General features: G+C 40.0%; 2 protein-coding genes and 1 long non-coding RNA gene across 5 annotated transcripts in view; 1 reads left to right on the top strand and 2 right to left on the bottom strand.

The window, feature by feature from the left end:
• Nucleotides 1–1,029, bottom strand: part of LOC147178362 (synaptotagmin-2-like) — a 67,904-nt gene extending 66,875 nt beyond the window's left edge. Inside the window, exons 1-2 of one of the 2 annotated variants that reach the window (XM_086070054.1) lie at nt 839–1,029; nt 711–764 (exon numbers count right to left, since the gene is read on the bottom strand). The gene's annotated coding sequence lies outside the window, so the exon portion shown is untranslated. The remainder of the gene's footprint in view (nt 1–710; nt 765–838) is intronic. The other variant, XM_086070057.1, reaches the window with a different exon arrangement.
• An 8,484-nt stretch (nt 1,030–9,513) lies between these two features.
• LOC147178361 (E3 ubiquitin-protein ligase NEURL3-like) lies at nt 9,514–12,466 on the top strand. 2 transcript variants are annotated; one of them, XM_086069401.1, is made up of 4 exons: nt 9,514–9,586; nt 11,071–11,583; nt 12,002–12,127; nt 12,197–12,466. In XM_086069401.1, the coding sequence occupies exons 1-4, from the start codon at nt 9,562–9,564 to the stop codon at nt 12,403–12,405; spliced, it is 873 nt and encodes a 290-aa protein (XP_085925527.1). In that variant the 5' UTR covers nt 9,514–9,561; the 3' UTR covers nt 12,406–12,466. The 2 variants fall into 2 exon arrangements, with proteins under 2 accessions (XP_085925527.1, XP_085925526.1); XM_086069400.1 differs by having other exon boundaries at nt 12,002–12,466.
• On the bottom strand, nt 12,024–15,876 carry LOC147178360 (uncharacterized). Its single transcript, XR_015094143.1, has 3 exons — nt 15,551–15,876; nt 12,213–12,363; nt 12,024–12,111 (listed from the first exon to the last, which is right to left on the bottom strand). It is a non-coding gene; the product is annotated as an uncharacterized LOC147178360 (long non-coding RNA).
• Between the last annotated feature and the right edge of the window lie 3,106 nt (nt 15,877–18,982).

Here is an 18,982-nt window from a genome sequence, read left to right as displayed (position 1 = left end):
GACAGTGTCAAATCTTTAAGACGACATGTTTGTGGCAAGCCATGAAGGTCAGATTTCCAAATAAATCTTTGGAAACGCAATAACTAAACCAAGAATACCTTTAAACAAGCGGAAAAGTAATCATGCATTCCTGTGTTGACGATTCAAATGTTTTTGTGGCACTTACAATATACTCAAAACAAATCATAGAAAATCTGCAACATAAGCAATCCCACTTATTCACCAGCAAAACATGCATGGCGACAGAATCTGTCCTTTAACTCCACTATCATTCAACTTTACTGCAATCCCAAGCAGGCTTTTATTATTATTATTATTATTATTATTATTATGATTATGATTAATTTCCGAAGGCAATCAGTGGTTTCAGTCCCAGTGCCCTCGCGCTGACAATGATGAGGCAGCTCCGCTCAGGATGTAAGGGGGATACTGCAGCACCAGAGAACCGTGTGCACAGAAACTTGCCTGGAAGCATCAGGGAGTCCCACGCTAACCCCCCTCGCCACCCCCCCCCCCTCGCCACCCCCCCCCCTCGCCTGCCTCTGCCTCTGCCTCTCCCTCAGCTTACTCTACGACTTTATTCTGAAAATGTCAAGTGTTGTTTGTTTTTTTAAAACCACTCATCCAAAAAAACAGCAAACTGCAACAATAAAGTAGTTTAAAAAGTGTAAAAGCATTTGTCACGAAGAAAAGGGAAAGCCGCCGCTTACCTTTTGATGTTGCTGCTTTCCACGGGACAGCTCTTCGCCACAGACCGCAAGACACTTTAGATAGAGAGAAAAACAATCAATGTCCGCTTACTTATTTCCACTTTGAAGAATGAGTCTAATAGACACACCTTTGCGCTGCCCTGCTGTTAACTACACACACACACAGAGAGTGCACCCCGAGATCGGAGCACCCAAATTGATAAAGATCTGCTCAGGGGAGGGATACAAACTACACACACTCACACACTGCAGTTTTTTTTCTTCCTCTTGCCCACTCGCTCTGCTGCTTTTTTCCCCCTGCTGTCTTTCCCTGCACTGCCTCCTGATTGGCCAAGCTGCTCTTCAATAACATAAGCTCTGTTCATTAGTTGGAAGGGGGCACCTCCCGCCCAGCTCATCCCCCCCCCCTTTTTTTTCCCTTAGAGCATGCGAAGAAGAATGCTGAGCTATGCAATTTTATGCGCATAGAGCAAAAGAAAAAGGGAATGGAGGACAAGGGAGGTGGGGGCGGCACGGCTGGGAGAAGCGCGGTGAGACTTTCAGGAGTGGTGGGGTAGCGGGATGGAGGCTTGATGAGTGGGCTACAGCGGGACATGCTAATGCAGCGCGGGGGACAAAGAGAGGGCAGAGTTGGATGTCGAGCGGCACCAGCCGCAGCATGTGGAGGGAGATTTCCCAGGGCTCACTGCAGCTATAAACTCTGCTGCAGTGTGCAGCCTGATTGCCAGGCAAGGAGGGGAGATGGGAGGGGGGAGCGGCTGCAGTAATGCCGAAATAGTCACCCAGCGAGCCTGGCTGGGTTGAGAGGGGGGGAGCCAGTGTGTACAGCGGTTAATGCCTTCTCCCTATGAATTATTGAAGGTGCCCCACAGCAGAGTGGGCGTGTCACAGCCAGCAAAGTACCCTGATTGTTCATCACATACGCTATGGTTCAAAATTAAATAATTATATACAGTAAGATGTATAAAAGTGTCAAATTTTTAATTGCACCATCTTGACTTGACCTATTAAATGATAGCAATCCCACTGAAAGCACAGTTTGCCCCCACTTGCACAATGGGCATAAAATAGATGTGAAGACTGAAGAGTACTCATCCCGAATCCCCGCCCCTTTTTCTTGACTCACATTTGGCCCCTCTTTTGTGTCCCAGCAGCATTAAAGTACAATGCTCAGTGAGATCAATAATGGATCATACTTCACCCATCTGCAGCAGCGACAATGAACACTTAAATGATGCCCGCACAGTCATGTGGATGCCATGTTTGTTCAATGAACAAAGGGAACAGTCTGGTCAATCTGTGTGCAAATAAAGAGAAACCTGATAGTTTGGTTCAGAGTGGGATTATGGGAAAAACATGGTGACATTGAAAGGACAAAGAACCTATTGCAGATATAAAATTATGCATTTAATGAACACAACATTTGGGTGCATCATCACAACCGCCAAGATCCAATATGGGAGCTGGATCAAAGGTGTTCCCTTTACAAACATAAGTTTTGATTAGCTTAGGATGTTTGATACCACTTTCCCCCAGACTGATACCACGACAAGTACTCAAGTCTTGTGTAGTCACCAATACCGATACCACTACATTTGAAAAGAAAGACATATATATGCCAATATAACATTTTTCGTTAAAGTTATATTCAATTAACTCATTCACTGCCATTGACGGCTATAGACGTCAAAAATTCATTTGAACTATTTCTATTAGTTTAACCTTTTTTCCACTTTCGTTAACAAGAGTAGGAACACCTAGAATTTTGTTATTACACATTTAGAACAGATATAAAATGTGTGATTAATTGTGAGTTAACTAGTGAAGTCATGCGATTAATTATGATTACAAATGTTAATCAACTGACGCCCCAAATTTTTTATAATGTTTTCTTCTTCTTCTTTTTTTAATTCATTCATTGTCATTGACAGCTCTAGACATCAAAAATTATTTTTAACTATTTCTATTAATTAAAAAAAATATCCTCTTTTGTTAACAAGAGTATGAAAACCTAGAATTTTTGTTTATTGTACATTTGGAACAGATATAGAATTTGTGATTAATCATGAGTTAACTAGTGAAGACATGCGATTAATTACAATTTAAAATATTAATCGCCTGTCGCCTCAAATTTTTAATAATCTTTTTCTTTTTTTTATGAATTCATGGCAGTGAATGAGTATTTGTCAATTAAAAAAAAATCCCATTGGTTCATAAAATACATATTTTGTATAGAACACACAATAAAATGATTTGAATTTTAAAAAATAAAAATAAAATGAAACTAATAATCCAGTGGCCAGAAAAAGTCCCAATCAAAATACAGTATGTGGTTGTAAATGGCCATCTGCCAGACTTTGTGGCCAATTCTGGTATTGGTCGCCGTCAGGACTCCGATACCTTGAAATAAGGCCTGGTTTCAGCCTGACATCAATATATGGTATCAGTACTTGGTCAATAACCTCAGCGAAATATTTCCTGTAGTTGTACATCAAACGTGCACAATGATCGGGATGAATTTTTTTCCTCTTTACAAAACTGTTGCAGTTCAGCAAGATTAGTCTATTTTCTGTTGTGAATAGTTCTCATGAGGTCAGGACTTTGCATATAAAGTTGTATAAAGCTGTAAAAGGTTACAAAAGTCTCTAAAAGTCTTGATGTTCATCAGTCCAGGATTAGACAAATTGTCAATAAATGGGCAAAGTTCAGCACAGTTGCTTCTCTTCCGACTTTAGACTGTCAGCTGAAGACTTAGACATCACTGGCATGACAAATCTACAATATGAAAAACATTCAACACGAATGGGGCTCATCTGATGGGAGAACACCAAAAAGGAAGCCGTTGTTGTATAAAAATAAGTAAATTGGTAAACCTAAATAAATCAGTGATGCACATTTGAAGTTTGCACAGCGCTACTGGCAAAATAATGGAGGAACACACATTTTCATGTGTGGAGGAAAAATGGCAAAACCTTTACCCAACCGTGAAGCATCATGGAGGGAGCATTATGGCATGAGCATGCTTTGCGACTTCAGGGCCTGGATAGCTTGCTATTAATAGGGATGTAACGATAACTGCAATATTGTGATATCACGATGTTAAAACTGCCGCAGTATCATCGTCGTCATGTCACGATATTAGAAGGAGCACATCTGTTTAAAAAAAAAAGTCAGGTCGATTTCCAATTGTGCAGTTTTAGCGCCCTCTGGTGGCTCGTTTTTTAGTGCAGTTTAATTTTCACAAGGGATGTTTTGGCCATTCTATGTTTAAAAGTCATGCTAACATATAGGGGAACGTAATATGCTTGTGAACAGAGTCAATATGTGGAGGAACTCAACGTGTGCTTGCATTAGCAAGAAAAACAAAAGACTCAATATTAAGTGTTATTAGAGATTGTAGGTTGTTTATATGCATTGCTGTTATGTACAAAAGCACAATATTGTGCTTTTTTGTATGAGCTTTTTTTCTTTTTTTTTCACAATATTATGACCTTTTTTTAATATCGCCAACCTCCCCACAATTTTGTGATAAGTATCGTATTGTGAGCTTCATATTGTGATAATATCTTATTGTGATGTTTGGATATGGTTACATCCCCAAGTGACCGCAATCTTGGTGGATTTATTATTTTTTTTAAATCAAAATTTCTCCATAACAAATAAATTCATGAAAAAACAATTGCTGACTAAAGTACATGACCTGTTCAACTGCTCGCTCTGCTCTTCTAATGAATAATGTTCAGTTTGCGCTTTTTAAGTAAAGTTTTTTTTTGTTTGTTTTTTGGGCAAATGTTAGAAACGTCCCTGACAGTTTGAAGGGTCGACTTGGAGAACACCTGTGAATTTGGGACCATATGATTTGTGAATACTTTTGGCTGAAACCTGTCAGCTAAACATCAAAAGAGTTCCCCAAGTAGTAGTCGACAAATTTTTTGGGGAAAAGGATTGTAGCTGGACATCCGTGTGACAACACCGAAGTTAGTAAAAAATTTAACCTTTCTGGCTAAGTACTGACATTCAGGGTTGGGAGGGTTACTTTTAAAATGTAATCCATTACAGTTACAAGTTACCTGCTAAAAAATGTAGTTAGTAACGTAATCCAAGTACCATAATATTAAAGTACTGTAACCGGATTACTTTTAGATTACTCCAATATTGAGAGTATGCTCATGAAGACAAAATAAAAATAAATATCACCACAATATATATTCTATACAATGTGCCCCTGCTATTTGCGGGTGATAGGAACCCGGGCACCCTAAAAATAGCAAAAATCCTTGTGTATGATGTTTAAATAGTGAATTGGTGAGAAGAAGATTTGTTTGGAAGGTGTAACTCTAACATTATGGTTGGAGGCTAGCGGTCTAGCTAGCAAGAAGCTACAGCGCGTAGCATGCCGCTGGACTCTCAGCTCAAACTTTCGCTCCGAGTAAGTTCCAGTGAATGCCGGTCGCCATTTCCTCCTCCCGTCCGTGAAGCATTTTCAAACTGCCCGCGTGTGGAGGACACGACTAGTCAGTTTGTTCGTTCCCACCTCCCCGACATGTAGCAACAGTCCCACTCACGCGGGTGTGCACGCGCTCTCTCTCACTCTGTCCTCTCTCTCTCTCTCTCTCTCTCTCTCTCTCTCTCTCTCTCTCTCTCTCTCTCTCTCTCTCTCTCTCTCTCTCTCTCTCTCTCTCTCTCTCTCTCGCTCTCTCTCTCTCTCTCTCTCTCTCTCTCTCTCTCTCACTCTGTCTGTCTCGCCCTCTTTCGCACTCTCTCTCAGCGTATAAATTGTAACTGCTCAAAGTAATCTCCACTTTTAATAAATGTACCTGTAATCTAATTACATGTTTTTTTTTCCTGTAACTGTAATGGAAGACATTACAGTTAAAAAAAAAAATTGCAATCTGATTACATAACGGCGGTACATGTATTCCGTTACTCCCCAAGCCTGCTGACATTCTATATTCTTGAAAGTCATACTAAGCTACCGTATGTGTCAGTCTTTCAGTCCATACTGATCTTAAGCATTGACATGGATGGAATTGCTTGAATGATGATACTGGAAGTGTTCAGCAAAATAGTCGCTCTGTCTTGAGTAATCCTTTGAAGAATGGTGTCATTTTTAATGACTGCAGTATTTCCCAAGATATTGTTGTCAAGGCTACGAAAGACTAAGGACACCTTTTTAGAAGTCAGGGAGGGGGTGGGAGGCTTAAAATGTCAGGCACATAAGATGAAGTTGAACTTCATAGTTGCATGCAATATCTTTAAAGCCCCACTTTTTAACTTTTCATCCTTCAATTCATATTTTCATAACTCTGGTGATGAAACATCCACTTACAGCTAGATTTATAGTTGATTGAACCTTTGCCATGGCCTGAGGGGGTCTGTATCATTTTTACTTGCACTAAGCCATTTTGAGGAGGGTCACACAAAAAACTACAATCGTGCTGACTGCTCTACGGCATACGTCACTTTCCCCTTTCCCCATTCGTTCCAAAGACGGAAGTCGAGTCGAACGTCTGCGTGCGATTACTGCTGTCATCGAGAAGCTGCAAAACAACCTAAAAAACAGTACAGGGTTAATATTGGCCTGGCTTTCACTCGCTAGCGTGAGGTGAAAGACGAGGGGCTCTGCTCTTTTCCTGCTGGACGAGTAGGCAGCTTTCCATGCTCGAGTCAAATCAAAATGATTATGCTAATGTTAGCTATTGGAAATTTGCATGGTAGCAACAAATAGCCATCACCTTGGTAGTTCACCGCTCCACACTGACCCAACCAGCTACGCAACACTCAAAAGTTCTGTAACGAACTAGGTTATGTTTTGTGCTTCCTTCTTTACGAGTGCTTGTGAATGCATCGCGGAAAGGGAGGGAGGGGGAGCGCAGCGGTTTGTGTGTTTACATCAAAGAAGGTAAACTCACCAACTAACGTCTGCTATTAACATACTTGAGAAACGTTACAGTACCGTATAAAGAAAAAAAATGAAAATAGATTAATTATCTAGTCACTGCAAACAGAAATGTATTTCAATCCAACTCCAGACTACCGGGAGATGAGGACTTCATGGGAAATGTGGTCTTCATTCATTGCAAAACACTACCGCTTTTGTCCATATGGTGCCGCCATAATCAATGAAAACTGAAAAGTATTTTCAGTTGCACTAATAAGTCGGTGGATAACAACTTTCAGCAAAATCCATTCAGTGGTTCATAAAAACAGTGGTACGAAACAAATCATGTAATTTTGTTACTAAATTACTATTACCGTGGAAACCAATGCTGACTTTTCAACAGTTTTACTTTTTTTTTTATTATTATATTATGTTTCAAACATTTTTGTAAATGCATGCTATATAGTTAGTATAGTGATGGAGAAATTAAGTTTCATTAACTACTAATTTAAGGTCTTTAAATAATTTTTTTAAAAAATCATTCAGAAATAAGCTCAAAATCTAATTCAGTATGGTCAATGTACGAATTTTCTGTTGAGATTTGTTGAAAAATGTTGAAGTTTTATGGTTTTACTTACATTTGAAGGCATTTTTGGACCAGGTTTTAGTGAAACAATGCCGATATACAAAAAAGCATCCTCATGCAAAAAGTTCAATTTCTCCGGAACACATTATCCGGTTTTGAAATTCTTGGTGTCTTGTACTGAGGTTGAATTTTGACAGATTGTCATTTTTGGGAAATCCTGTTACTTACAGTATGAATAAAGACTATAAAGTGTTGGGGGCAAATACACACAACATTAATTAATGTCCACAATTTAGTACGCGTTTGCTTTTTTTTGCTTTTTTTCACAGCTGCATGCTTCTGACTTTGTGGTAATTGGGCAAGAATCTTTTGTGTTGCACTATGACCGACCTCATTCCATTACACAAAGCAAAGTCCATGAAGGCATGTGAGAATAAGTTAAACGTAGAAGAACTTTAACCCAGTTCAACCCTCAACATCTTTAACCCTTGAGACACCTTAGTAGTTACAGTAAATTGGTTGTCCCCCCCCCCAAAAAGTCCCCCACCCACCCCAGTTTCTTCCTTTTTCTCCATAGTCCACATATTGTTCTGTTTAAAGATAAAATGCGGTAAGTTTTTGCTAAATAGATTTTAACAAGTTAACGTCTTCTATTGCAAACCTATTAGAAATAGGAGATTTTCATCAACTGTACACATTACACTCGCATCCCTAGGACCATTTTGAACCTGATTGACTCCCATTATAACAGGCATTGTTCATTATACTATAATCCTGATAGGATTTAAGGCTTTTCTCATGAAAGTCGAATGATTCTATTGATGACCATTTGAAATAGAATGAAAATTGGTTTTAAATGTATTGCTCCGCTAAACCAGAACGTGGAGCAATAAATAAAGATGTTTGAATATCGCTCTGCTGGTTTTACTCAAAGAAAACAAAACACTTTACTACTATAAATAAATAAATAATATCTACAACTTAACAGTGTATCAGACCGCATGAAACCACACTGCCCCTAAGTGGCCAAATCGGGTACAACATGAACAGCGCTCCCAATAAAGGTACACACAAACAAAGGGAAGACAGTATAAAATCATTTCAATAAAATCAATTTTGGGACATTTAAAATCGATTCTGAATCATACTAAATGAGAATCGCGATTTTTATGAGAATCGATTTTTTGGCACACCCCTACTAGTTTGGTTGGGAATGATGTGAAGTTTAAATTTTGTGTTTGTGTGAAATTGAAATTCATAAGCAAATCACCAAAGCCCAAACTGTTGTTGATCAAGGGAAGGCCTCTCGCGGGTGCAGACACATGCTCTGCCACAGAGCCAATATGAAAGAGCCTTTTCAGCTCCTCTCTTTTTGTATCGGACATCTACAGCCTGTGTCTGAGCAAGTTTGTTTATTCACATGCATGTTTCAATTCTGCAAGGGAAGTTAGCAGTCGAATCTCACTTCTCGTTTTCAAGTCTGTGCCATGGAGCAAGATTTTACTTCATAAGAAGCAAGTGAAGCAGTCATACAATTCTTGGATGAGCCTGAGATTGTATGTTTGTATGTATACATATATTATATATACACATATACATATACACATGTACATACACACACACATATATATATATATATATATATATATATATATATATATATATATATATATATATATATATATATATATATATACACACACACACACATAATGATAGTGAAACAGTTACTGAGCATTAGTGTCTTGCATGAATCCCACTGTGTTTCCCAGAAACAGTCATATGACTGTCAATCACAGTAAAACTAAATCACCCAGTAAATTTGTAACTTTCCAACTCTGATGACATCATTGTAACTTTCCAATCACGGTTTCTTCCTGTCACATGTTCTCAGCGCCAGCCAATTAGATTGAAGAGGGAGGACCGGTCGGATTGCACACTTTCATTTTCGAAATGCCTCCTTTCTCTTGCACGTGACAGGCAGCAGCTCTTTAACTCAACATAATTACAAAGGCTTCCTGCAAGTCCTATTCTATGTTGGAAAAGAGTATGACAGTATAATTTACGATATGACGTGGAACAGTGTGCTCACACAAATGGAAATACACGCACAGACGCACGCGCGAACACACGAACGCGTGTAACCGCACGCACGCACACGCACGCATACACTCTTGTTTACAAATTGGTATGATGCGAAAAGGAGTGGAAGGTGAAAGTTTGTCACCTCCCTCCAATCTCTCTGATTTTAGTTTTTGTTTGTGTTTGAAGTCGCATGCACTGATGCTATAAATGTACTTGGGCCATATGCCTTCACTTTCATTAAAGCAGGTGAACTCGTCTCATTCTTCAAACCTCTTCATCCAGACAATTAAGACACCAACATGATGGTGGAACTTGAGGCGCCTGGTGAGTTTACAATTTACATAAAGTCTATTACATATCAGTAATACATACAATCAAATTTGAATTTGTATTATTTGTATTGTAAAATACATATGTACGTTATTTTAAAAAAAAATATTCATTTTATTTATTTAGCCTGGCCACTAAATTAATTCCACTTTAGCTTTTTGGTCCAATCATGCTGCAAATATTGTAAACAAAAGAAACACTTCTCAGTATGATGCAGTTGCAATAGTAACCATATTAATAAATGAATAACTTTCAGATAAAGTCAATCAAAAACATATTTATGCTTTCTTTTTTATTTTATTCATGTAAATATTTGTTTAGGCAGCTTTTGTGTTCAATGTAATTAGACTGCAGGTGTACCTAATGTTGTGGCCAGTTAGCACAAAAAAAAACAGAAGCAGTGCGTTTCTTATCATGAAAAGCTGCATATGTAAAACAGGTAATAATAAAAAAATAAAATAAAAGACTGGGAGTTGGATTTATGACTTGTGCATGTCAGGTGTGGGATGTAATTGAGGACCCAAATGCAGGGAAGCAGGGCGAGGAGGCAGAGGAGGTAAAGTTAAAAAAAAAAAGGAGTTAAATTACACAAAACAAAAGCAAACTCCAAAAGGCAAGCGATGTAAGACGTGGGGGGAACTACAAGGCAACAAACCGGCAGCATGATGGGGGGGAAACAATGGTTCGACCGAAACAAGGGGGAGAAAAGAGACTAAGGCCCCGTCCACACGAAAGCCAGTTTCAATGTATCCTCACAAGTTTCTTATCGTTTAGGCCGTTCGTCCACACGAGTCCTGTGTTCGTCTTTTTCATGTTGTTTTGATACATGCAAAGCCATGTTTGTTCTGTAGATTGCAATAAAGTTAGAAAAAAAAGTGTTCATCTACTTTGCTGATTCTTCTTCTACGCTTTCCGTTAACTCCATGTGACTGCGCTACAGCGCCACTCCAGACTTGGCATATACATTACAGCCGTTAAACGTCCTCAGCGTGTTCTTATGGACACGCGCAAGTATTGAAATGCTTTTGTGTGTACGAGATTTGTTTGAGGAACGAAGCCGGCTTTGCTTCTGTCTGGACGGGGCCTAAAGACACACACTGATTGACACAACGAGACACACCTGGGCAGGACACAAGTGGCAGAGGGTGCTGATTGGTGGGCATTACTGCTTGACGAGACTATCGAAGCACACAAGGATAATATGACAAAAATACAGATCATAAGAAACATGAGGACAAAATCAAACTAAACCAAAACTAAACACAAGCCATGACGGAAGCAAACTAAAAACCAACTCAAACCAAATCCAAATCATGACAGGACCACTAATTGAGCTGCGGGCTTGTACTTGGCTGGGCTATGACTGGGCCGTGCTGGACGGGGCTGTGACCTGGGGGAGGGGGGGTTCACAGAGGCCCCCTATGTGCTTAAGGGTCTCTAGAAAGTATTAACTACATCATGCATCGTTTACCTTGCAGATGTTGAGTCAAAAATGTCGCAAAGATGTGGTTTCCTGAGCCTGAGCCCTCTGACGTTCCATCCCCGGACCGTCGGAGACATGGTCCACCTGAGTCAGGGATGTCGCCATGTAAAGCGGTCAAACGGCACCTTCAAAAATGGCCTTGTGTTCAGCAATCGTCCAGTGAGCGTCCAGGAGCGGATTCGGCTGCGGGTTGAGTCCAATTCCCCCAGCTGGCATGGGGCCATGCGAGTGGGCTTCACCACCGTTTCTCCAGATTCACGACCTCTACCCCTGCCCAGAATGGCCATCCCTGAACTCACTGAAACCCCCGGGCATTGGGCCGCTCCCGTGCACGAGGAGTTCTGCAAGGCAGGATCGGAGCTGGAATTCTGGGTGTCCCGCTCAGGCAGCTTGTGGGTTTCAAACAAGAGTGGCTACAAGCACGAGCTATTAAGAGGAGTGCAACTCAAGCATCCTCTTTGGGCCATGATTGACGTATATGGACAGACATGCTCCGTTCTTCTCTTGGGTAGGTCTCATGTTGGAATTCTTCACCTTAAATCTGTATCTAACACACTAAAACATCAAACCATGACTGTAAGTAAATACATGCAAAGTAGTTTTAAATCAAGAATTTATCAGGATTTGTGGGTTGCCTGGGTCCTAATAATAACCCACGTCAATAGATTTGTTCCTGTACTGAGCAGCAGCAGAATCCCATCTCCACATTCAGAACCAAAACGAGAGCAATCTGTACTAAGTTGACCTTTACACAGAACAAGTGCAGCAAACATTCACAATTCACATTGTTTGCCACTTATTGAATTGGCTTTATTCATTTTAGTTGTATGCATTTTTACAATTTGAGATAATCTCTTGAAAACAAAACTATGGAAAGTTTTTGACATGCACACTTTTAATAAGAAACCACTCCCTTTGTTCTGCAGGCTCTGAGAAACGCACAGGGTTTTTCACCAGGAGGTCATGTCAGAGTCTTCCCTCGCTCGTTTCTGTCAGGGACTCCTTGACGTCTGATGATGACTTTGCGTATCTCAACCTGCTGGAGACAACAGGTGGGATTGTTGGGATTGTATCGCAAACAGTGACGAACTACTTTTCATGGTACTTCTGTATCTTGCCAGATGGAGAAGGAACAACCTGTGTGGTGTGCCTGGACCAGGAAGCCAACATCTCTTTGCCTTGTGGTCACCGCTGTTTGTGTCAAGCGTGCAGTATCAGGGTCTTTGTGGATTTTGGGACGTGCCCTCTGTGCAGGCAGAGCACCACCAAAGGCTTTGAAGGTTGTTACCTGAGAGACAATGACAATCTGTCAAGGCATATTCTTCTGTAAATTGTAATCTTGTAACATATACAAATTTATTTTATTTTGAATAATAATATATAAGATGTGGGTTATCTGTTTAGTGATGTTTTAGTTGCTCCGTTTTTAACTGGAAGGCAGAGCTTTCTTTGCATTGTTCATTCTCAGATATGCAATCGTTTTTATGTCAATTATGTCATATACATTAAATGTACAATATGTATGTAAATGTGAACATGAAACACAAAATAAAGCTACACCATTGAATAAAGAAGATTTTTCTGCGTCTTGTTGTGACATTAACAGCAGATAACAACACAATGGAACCTTCATGGTTAAGTAGAATCCATTCAGGGACGCTGCTGCATGTCAAATTTGTGCAGATTTCAAAACGGGGTTTCCCATTTAAAAAATAAATAAATAAATAACAGAAATTGGAATTAAACTTTGCCAGATCTTAAATGTTGTCATTATAAAAGCTTACAGGTAATGCTTTAAACACGACTAACATTCTTAATGGACATGCATAATAGACTCCAGTCACCTGCTGTAAAATGGATGAATAGTTGAATGTATAATAATGTAAATAATTTCAAAAACTCATTAAATGATGAGGGTGTGTGTCAAAGATTCCCACAACATTTGCTTTAACATTCTTTGCTGTTACACAAGTTTAAAAAGAAGTAAACATGTGTATAACACAAAAACAATGAAACACTTTAACATACCAGTTGGGTGCTAGTTTGCTAAAGACAACAGTAAATGTTTTTATCTTAACTGAGATATTGCAAGTCTTATAAAGACGTTTTGGATTCAATTCCAAATTGATGAACCATTGCCATGTTTGGCTTTGGACTTTCCATTGAAAATGTGTTGTTTCACTTTAAATGTCTCGCACATATTTCGTTCATGTGTGTATAACCCATTAAATAATTGCGCTCAATTTGTTGTATTTTACTAGATGAAAAAATGGTTCAGATATAGTTCATGTAATTCATGTTATTGTATCATTCTTATTGTTTTGTGTACATTTGAATTGCATTCAGGGTAGATTGAAAAAGATTGAAAAGCTATACATGAGCTTTTTCCATTTATGGGGTCTTCATTTATTTTGAACAATATAAGTAGCCTATACTGTAATTCATAAGTCATGATTTCAACTACTAAAATTTATATGTTGGATTAAAATACATAAATTTCATGTTTTAAGAAATACTGTAGTTCATTTGTTAATCATAGTTGGTGGTTGATTTAATATGGAGACAACTGAAAGGGCCACACGTGCACATGAGAGCCAGTCAACATGTGCATTTCAGTTTCATTCTGACAGTTTTGATCCAAAATCACAAAACAAATGTTTAACAAGCTAAGCCGTAAAGAAAATGATTGATCCAATCTGTCCATTTTATGACAGATCTTGGACAGACGGACGGACAGATAAACTGGACAGCTCAAACTACTCATTTGCAAACAGCCTAGCTCTTATATTTGTCTTAGCTGTCCTGCTCTGTGGTGGGCCTGAAATGAAAAACACAAAAACAAAAGAACTAAACAAAAGAAAACAACAAAAACCTTAAAACAACAGGAAATTAAAACACAATCAAATAATACTTAAGCAAAGCACTAACAACAGCAAACAAAAAAACACATAATCAAGTAACTAAACTAAACAAACTACTGTACACACGACAGCAAATAAAAAAAACACAAACACAATTTAACAAAATTACAACAAACTAAACACACTTCCATCAAATATCGGTTCAGGGAGTTGGTGATTTTTTGGTTCCATTGTGTTTTGTTCACCTTTTATCAAGACGGATGTATAAAACACACCTAACCTAAATTCGTAATTATGCCATAAACCCTTATCAGCATGTACCGGTATACTGAAGTTGTATGTCAACGTATCACAAAAACAGACTCTATTAAAACCACAGACTGAAAGTGAAAATAACACCTTGAGCTTTTTTGTCTGTCACGTGACATGAAGACGTGTGCAAGACTTTAATGACAAAATGGCTGCAGTTTGAGAATAAATGTACATACTAACGTACATGTGACATGCATCATGTAGAAACTACAAATGTTTGTGTTATTGTGATAAGCATGTCTTTGGTGTAATGTTTTTTGTGGAAATGGTTCTCCATCATCAATGGGAAAATGAATTCACACGTTTATCAAGGTATTTTCTAGAAGAACGTGAGGCCATTTGTGAAACAGTTGAAGGAGGATGGGTGTGTTGTAACAGGACAATGAGCCAAAACAGACGCAAACCCACAGCAAACTGGCTTCAGAAGTGGAAAGTAAAATATAAGTTCTGGGGTGGCCCAAGACCCTAAGTCCTGACCTCAACCCAATTGAGATGCTGTGGCATGACCTCAAAACAACTGTTCTGCAACTACAATAGGTTTGTTTGAGGTTGCTGCGAGGCCAGTTAATACATCTAATAAATATATATATGTTATGCTCTATAAAAAATAATAATAATACGAAAACACATCATTCTTTATGTAGTACAGTCCCCTCCAAAAGTATTGGAACAGCAAGGTCAGTTCCTAGTTTTTGTTATAATGTATACTGATGACATTTGGGTTTGAGATTAAAGGTTCAATATCAGACAGAAGTTCAGAATTCCAGTTTATATTTCATCATATTTACATCTAGTAATGAACAACTCAGGACAGAGCATTCAGTTCTTGTTAGTTTCTGGGGGGGTCTCCTCTTCAGGCAGTAAAATCTATATACGGTTAAGGGACAGTGACTGACTGACTAGGCTAGTCTAATGCTACATTCACACCAACAGCGTGGGAGGCATTTCAGGCGTTGCGATTTCATTGTAGTGTATGTACTTTGCGCCAAAGGGTTTGCAGCGGAAGGATGTGGTGCAGCAAGGCGAAAATACGCACTTTTGCCTTTTCGCCCAAGTTGAAAATGTTGAACTTTCTTCACGCGTCCGGAGCGCAACAACACAGCCATCCGGGACCGAATGGTGAGTGCTGGTAAGTGTATATACTTGCTGTTGAACCGAGGTAGCCATAGTGTTTAGCATGCATTACCCAAAGATATTTAGTGCCACCGCCGGATTAAACGGAAGTAAACACTGTAACAGATTTAGTTGTCAGTGACGCTGATGAGTGATGTCATCAGGTGGCGCCTATGTACAAGTGCCTACCCTGAGTTCCCGCCAGTTGGGATACCGACGTCGAAGGAAAAGGACGTTGCTTGGAAGCTCCTTTTAGTTTTCGTGTCGACTCGTTTCTTTTTGTAACGTTGAGCGAACGTACTTTAAAAAAAAGGCGTTGCTGGAGAAAAGAGTGCCCCGGCTGTATAGTCCCAGGAAACAAGTAGAAGTAGTCGGTGGTGCTCTCTTTTGTTGACTGCTAAAGTGCTCTACAATAGTTGTTCACCAAGCGGCACACCTCGTCCTCTCCGGTGTGTGCGAATGCACGAATAAAAAACTCGTGAAGGAAGCGTTCCAGAACGTGTCTCACGCTTTTGGTGTGAACGTGAATGGTGTGAATAAGACCTTCCATGTTTGTCCCTGATGAAATCCTTTGTTCTGCTGGCAGAGATGAATTGACATTATGGATCTGTTTATGACACAAAACACACAACCTGTTCTGTTCACCTGTTCTGCACTCACTGTTTAAGTTAGTCTACTGCACAGCGACAATACAATAGAAAAGCTGCTGCTGAACACCATTCTACCTGTTGCTACACCCCATGTGGACTGTTTTGCGGAAAACACTACTTCTCTTTTATATTTTTATGAAGGATCGTGAATGGTCGGCGGCAACAATGAATACACAGAGACTGATATACTGTGCTAGAATAATTTTGCCTTTTATTCCCCGCGAGCAGCAATCAATTCACTGCTATACTGTGCTAGAATAATTGTACCTTTTATTCCCCGCAAGCAGCAATCAACTCACTGTACTGTGCTAGAATAATTAGACCTTTTATTTTCCGCAAACAGCAATAAACACACCATACTGTGCTAGAATAATTGTGCCTTTTATTCTCCGCAAACAGCAATCAACACACTTCAACGCTAAGCAGCAGAATATAATCATCATCAGCGCTTACCTTGACACTAGACCGGATAGCCGACGGTCCGGGTAGAACGAGCTGCAAAACGGCTGGGCAATCGTACGTATCTCACAGCTGACTCTACCCAAACCGTGTGCCGCTCCGTCTTTTATTCGTTAACAAAAAGGGGTGAGCATGAGAAACAAGGCATACAACCTGAGAATTCCCAGGCTCGATTCCACATGTTTTTGAAAACAAGGAGGACTATAGTATAAACAAGGAAGAGTTCCCAGGTTGATTCCGCCCTTTATTCACAAATTGTTGGGCACCTGGACTCGTACAACAGTTCAGGACAACAACATATCCTTATATAAGAGGTTACATGAGGACATATCAAACCATGGTTATTTTCCCTTCATGGGCCCTCTTCAATTTGCCTAAGAGAGGCAGAGAGGATGCTGTAGCCTGCCTGCTGCACCTCATCTTCCAGCACTTGGACAGAGTCTTGGTCACTTTGCACGTGTGCTCTTTGTGGATTTCGGCTCAGCTTTCAATTCCATCCAGAGGCACCCGATGATCCGGAAGCTGCCGGAACTTCACATCCCCACCAGGATTATCTGCCTCCTGCAAGACTTTCTGAGCAACAGGCAGCAGGTTGTACGGTTGGGCTCTACCACATCATATGCTCTTAGCATAACACTGGGGCACCACCTGGGTGTGTGCTCAGCCCTTTTCTTTACACACTGTACACTTATAACAATATCAGTCCCTTACCACACACCAAACGCATAAAATACTCTGATGACATTGACAATAAAACTGAACTTGTATACAACTCAGCACCGTACCAACACACAGCTTTTCACAACCAAACAGCAGAGATTGCGGACAGTTGTAAATACCTCGGGATCACAAAAGATTACTCACTCACATTGGATAAACACATCTCAGAAATTCAGACAAAAAGCCAACAGCCAATCATCCGTGAACTAAAAGGACTCTCTGTTACTCCGCCCCTGCAACTACGGTTATATCAGGCTATTATTCAACCCATTATATTGTACTGTTCCACCTTAACCATTAAAAACCGAACTAAACTCAAAGTAACGAACACTGCAACAAAACTCATAGGACTTCCTACACCAAAGTTCACAGATCTTAATGATAAGGGAGCATTGCGCTTATTGTAGAACAGGACCCCACACACCCGCTCCATAAGCACCTCATCTCTCTGCCTTCAGGACGGAGGTATAAAACACTTATGTGCAGGAAGGCTCGATTCGGAAAGAGCCTGATTCCCTCAGCTATGACATTTTTGAACAGCAGGCCCCGCTGAGTGTACTCTGTTTATTGTATATTTGTTATTGTCTTGTTCATGTCTTATGTCAAATGTGTATTGTGTGCGAGGAAAATAATTTCTCCTTGGGGACAATAAAGTATTTTGAAACAAGCTCAGCTGCGAAGCATGGTGGAGGTAACGTCATGGATTGGGCTTGCAATGGCTGCTTCTGGAACGGGTTTACTCAACGTTATTGATGATGTAACTCACGATGGAGCGGCAGAATGAATTCTGAAGTCTACAACACCATTTTGTCTGGCAATTTACAGAGAAATACATCCAAACTAATCGGGAGAAGCTTCATCATGCAACAAGACAATGACCCACCACACACTGCCAACACAACAAAGGACTTCATCAAGGGAAAGGTGGAAGGTCTTAGATTGGCAAAGTCAATCACTGGACCTTCACCCAAATAGAGTACGATATGCTTTGTACCTCTTGAGGGGAAACTGAAGGCAGAAACAAACAAAGAAGCTGGAGTAAAGGCCTGGAAAAACATTTCTAACGAAGAATGCAACAGTGAAGTCACTGGGGCGCAGGCTTGATGCACTTATTGGAAGTAAGGGTTACGCCACCAAATATTAAATGCTAATCATTTTAAAGGTCCCATACTATGAAAATGCTTTTTAGTGGGGTTTTCTATCAATAATATGCATCCCCGGCTTGTCTACAATCCAACAAGGCATGCAAAAAGTCTGTCCGCGACTTCTTTAGCTTTCTCCTCCTTTCTAAAATGTGTGCTTCAAACGGGCAGATTAAACTTCCGTGACTTAGTGGCGTCAACAAGACACGGAAGTGCATTCGACCCCGCCCCCTCGGGTTAGTGGCACCGCCTCTGTTAAAGGTTTGCCACGCCCACTGAAATTCAAGAAGCTGGCTGCTCCTTTCTTTTTCTCTCCCTTGCTCGCAAATGCTCCGTGGAGAGGGGAAACATTGATCAGGAAAAAGGGGTTGCTTTCTTCGTCCCAAGTCTTTGAGAAGACAGTGGATTCATTTTATTTTTGAAGGACGTGTACCGACATCATTTCTCAAACGACTGTTTTGTTGGTGAAAGCTTATTCAGAGCTGGATTAGCAACACGTTTAAACATAATGGATCGGTCCCAACAGTGTGACACGACTGCAAACGGGAAAGATGCAAGTTTAACATTTTTGATTTAGTCTTCCTTCCTATCCTTTCTAATAAGAGATGTGCACCTTCTACCATATTACTGGTGTGTTTTAAGTGCCTAAA

Source organism: Leptonotus elevatus, chromosome 2 (assembly GCF_054856555.1).
Source record: "Leptonotus elevatus isolate MCC_2025b chromosome 2, RoL_Lele_1.0, whole genome shotgun sequence".
NCBI lineage: Eukaryota > Metazoa > Chordata > Actinopteri > Syngnathiformes > Syngnathidae > Leptonotus > Leptonotus elevatus.
This window is presented reverse-complemented; position numbering and strand designations above follow the sequence as displayed.